Source organism: Alligator sinensis, unplaced genomic scaffold, assembly GCF_000455745.1.
Source record: "Alligator sinensis unplaced genomic scaffold, ASM45574v1 scaffold184_1, whole genome shotgun sequence".
NCBI classification, from domain to species: Eukaryota; Metazoa; Chordata; order Crocodylia; family Alligatoridae; genus Alligator; species Alligator sinensis.
The window spans coordinates 167,761-171,381 of NW_005842983.1; the positions used below are offsets into that span (position 1 = coordinate 167,761).

At 51.9% G+C, this 3,621-nt stretch overlaps 1 protein-coding gene across 1 annotated transcript in view; it reads right to left on the reverse strand.

Annotated features, from left to right (window-relative positions):
- Positions 1 to 2,745, reverse strand: part of CFB (complement factor B) — a 24,009-nt gene extending 21,264 nt beyond the window's left edge. Inside the window, exons 1-3 of the mRNA XM_025192933.1 lie at positions 2,694 to 2,745; positions 2,067 to 2,303; positions 1,513 to 1,698 (exon numbers count right to left, since the gene is read on the reverse strand). Coding sequence (XP_025048718.1) covers positions 1,513 to 1,698; positions 2,067 to 2,303; positions 2,694 to 2,739 — 469 coding nt within the window. The 5' untranslated portion in view covers positions 2,740 to 2,745. The remainder of the gene's footprint in view (positions 1 to 1,512; positions 1,699 to 2,066; positions 2,304 to 2,693) is intronic.
- Between the last annotated feature and the right edge of the window lie 876 nt (positions 2,746 to 3,621).

Consider the following 3,621-nt stretch of genomic DNA (forward strand, 5'->3'; position numbering starts at 1 on the left):
GGGTATGAGGCCTGTGGAGAGCCCTTCCAATGGCTTCCCCAACCCCCCCAATGGCTCCCCATACCCCCTAGTCCCCCAAGACCCTGCCAGAAGCCCCATGCCCCCCTGATACCCTCCATGGCTCCCAAATACCCCCCTAACATCCTGAGATTCCACCTGGTCTCCCAAGGATCCCCAGCCACTAAAGACCCACCCCCTGAGCCCCACAGGACTCTGCCAGACCTCCTTAGGGCGTTAAATAAGTAGGAGACCCCAACCAGAGGGGCTGGGGGTCAGTAGAGTGTAAAATCATCACAGCTGTCAAGCAGTTTTAGGCCCATCTAAGAAAATTTGGGGATTTTTTTTTCTTTACTGACAACCGAATGGTGTTTTTACTAGGGTTGAGGTTCCATCCTGAAAGTTGAGCCCAGCCCTTCTCACCCAGCAGAAGGGCCGGGCCTGGCAGCAGAATTCCATCTACATGAAGGTACGTCAGTAAAAAAGTGCATTGGGGGAAAAATATTGGATTGTCTGGGAAATTATTTGATGGTCAGTTAAAAAAATGGATTGTCTGGAAAAAGCTACCAGGAAAAAATATTAAGTGTCAGGAAAAAATGGACTTAGTAAAACGGTTTGATTTGATTATCAGAAAACATCTTGATTGTCAGTAAAAATGTTATCAGTAAAAATTGTGTGGTCAGTAAAAAGTCTAATCAAGAAAAAGGATTATCAGTGAAAATGTCTGTTAATAAAAAAAGTTGGACGATCACTTAAAAATGAATGCTAATAAAGAGTGTTTTCAGTAAAAAGGTAGTTGATACAAAAAGATTGTTAAGAAAAAATGTATCAGTAAAAACTGATATCCGTAAATAAAAGTGTTGAGAAAAGCTTGATGGAAAAGTAAAAAAAATGGAATCTTGGTTAAAAAGTCATTATCAGTAAATACATGATTGTCACTAAAAAGTTTGGTTATTGGTAAAGCAGTTTGCTAGTGAAAAGATGATCAGCAAAAGACTGGTTTGAGAGTCAAATGCTTATCAAATAAAAATGTTGGACTATCAGTAAAAAAAGTTGGTCAGGATGCAACATTGATTAACTTTAATCTTTTGATTGTCATTAGGAAGTTTGATTGTAAAACAAAAACAAATTGGGTTCTATGTAAAAAGCCATTACCTGTAAAAAAGTGTCTCTGCAAAAATATCTGTAAGAAAGACTGTCAGTAAAAAAAATAAAAAATCGGGTGGTGGCAGAAAAGTTATCAGTAAAAAAACCTGTCAGTAAATATATATAAATATATATATATGTATGTATTAGTAAAAAAATTGGGTTTGTCAATAAAAAAGTCAGTAAAAAAGAGATCAGGAAATAATTGGATGGTTGGTAAAAGTTTGTCAGTAAAAAAAGATTGAAGGTCATTAAAAAAAAAAAAAGGATTGTTAATAAAAAAATTTCCTTTGATTTTCAATCCTGGAGCTAGGGGCTAGGCTCAGGACCAAAGCTCAAGGTGTTGTGGGGGGAGGGTGGGGGGCTCACCTCCATCATCGCAGGCTGGCATCTCCCCGTCCCAGCGGCCTGTGGGCAGGCAGCGACGCAGGGCACTCCCGCGCAGGGTGTAGCCATCACGGCACTCGAAGGTGAGCTCAGAGCCCACGAGATAGAAGGTGCGGCGTGGCCCCACAGTCCCATGCTCGAACTGCAGCTGTGGTGGGCACCGCATCTCTGCCCCCCAACCCCATGCAGAGTTATTGGGGGATCCAGGCATCTGAACACCCCACTCTCAACAATCCTGAAACCCAGAGCTGAAAGAACCCAGGTGTCCAGGTTCCCAGCTGCCCCACTCTCACCCCTCAGGCCCCAACCCCCACCCAGAGAACCCAGGTATCTAGGCTCCCACCCCCACCCCCTCATCCCTGCCCAGAGAACCCAGGTGTCCAAATCCCAGCTGCCCCACTCCCACCTCCTGGCCCTCACTCCTCTCCCAGAGAACCCAGGCATCTGGGCTCCCAAGCCCGCCCCCCCACTCCCACCACCCAACACCAGTCCCCTTACAGAGAACCCAGGCGTCCAAGGGGAGCTGCAGTACGTACTGCGGCAGGTGGGGGTGGGGTTGTGGGTGCTGGAGGAGGTACGCAGAGGGGTCCAATGCCCACTGGGTTGGCAGAGGCGGCTGGGCTGGGGGTAGGGGTAGGTGCCAAAGGGGCACAGGTAGGTGAGGAGGCTGCCTGGGCGCAACCCATCCGACAGGCTCACGTTGCCCCCCTGGATGCCCACATCCCCACTGCACTGGGGGGACTCAGCTGGCAGTAGGGGCTGGGCCCCAGAGCCTGAGGGGAGGCAGGCAGGCAGGTGAGCCCCAGGCATCAGGGCTCCTAGCCCCCCTGCTTCCACCCCCCCTCCTCTTCCAAGGAACCCAGGCGTCCAAGTTGTCAGTCCCCCTTGTTCTCAGCCCCCCCTCTCCCCAGGGAACCCTGGCATCCAGGCTCCCAACCCCACCTGCTCTATCTACTACTGCCACTCCCCTCCCAGGGAACCCAGGCATCTGGGATCTCCGTCCCCCTGCTCTCACCCCAACCCACACTGCCACCCCAGAGCACCCAGGGGTACAGGCTCCCAGTCCCCCCCCCCTCCCCCGGCCAAAAATATCTTGGGGTGTCCCTAGCTGGACCTCACCCCCCAGCTGGGGGGCTGAAAGGGGGACCCACATCCCCCTATACCTGAGGTGAGGATGAGAAGCAGGAGGGCACAGAGTGGGGGGACCATGGCAGGGCAGGTCCTTCAGCCCTTCCCGTAAATGCCTTCTGGGTTAATGGGTACCCAGGGGTTGACTGACAGTCTGGCAGGGAACCCAGGTGTCCAGGCTCCAGCTGGCTAGCCCTCACTCCCTCTTCCCAGAGCTGGCAGGGAACCCAGGCGTCCAGGATCCACCTCCCCATCCCTGCCCCCCCGAACCACCCCACTTCCCTCAGAGCTGGAGAGAACCCAGGTGTCTGGGTTCCCAGCTGCCCCTGCTCTCACCCCTAGCCTGCACTGCCCTCCAGGAGAACCCAGGTGTCTAGGCTTCCCCCTGAAACACACATTCGGGTCCAGGCTGGGGTCGGACCCCCGGGGGCAGAAGCCCTGGAGGCGGGGATGGGAACTGGTGGGGGGGCTTGGAGGGGGTGACCCAGCCCAGCTGCCTCGTGGCTGTGCCCCATGTCTGTATGCACTTATGTGACCCTTATCCTGGAGTAAGGTTGAAGTAGACACATGGATGGGCACTTTAATCCAGATTACAGATGCACAGAGACTGAAGCCCAGGGTAGTTGTGGGTTAAACCTAGACTAGACACACAGATCGGCCCAATAATCTGGATTAAAGACACACAGACACTTGAGGCCAGTGTAGACCTGGGTTAAACCCAGAGTGGACACACTGACAGGTCTGTTAACCTGGATTAAGGACAGATGGACACTGAGGCCAGTGCTGATGTGGTTAACCCTGGTGCAGACACACAAATGGGCTCTGTAATCTGGATTAAGAAGACGCGGATGCCTGGAAGGACAGACAATGGGAGAAGAGACACCTCTGAGCCCGAGCTCCGTGTAAACATGGGTTAAACTGAGAGTGGACACATGGATAGGCTACTCTTCTCCATGGATTGGG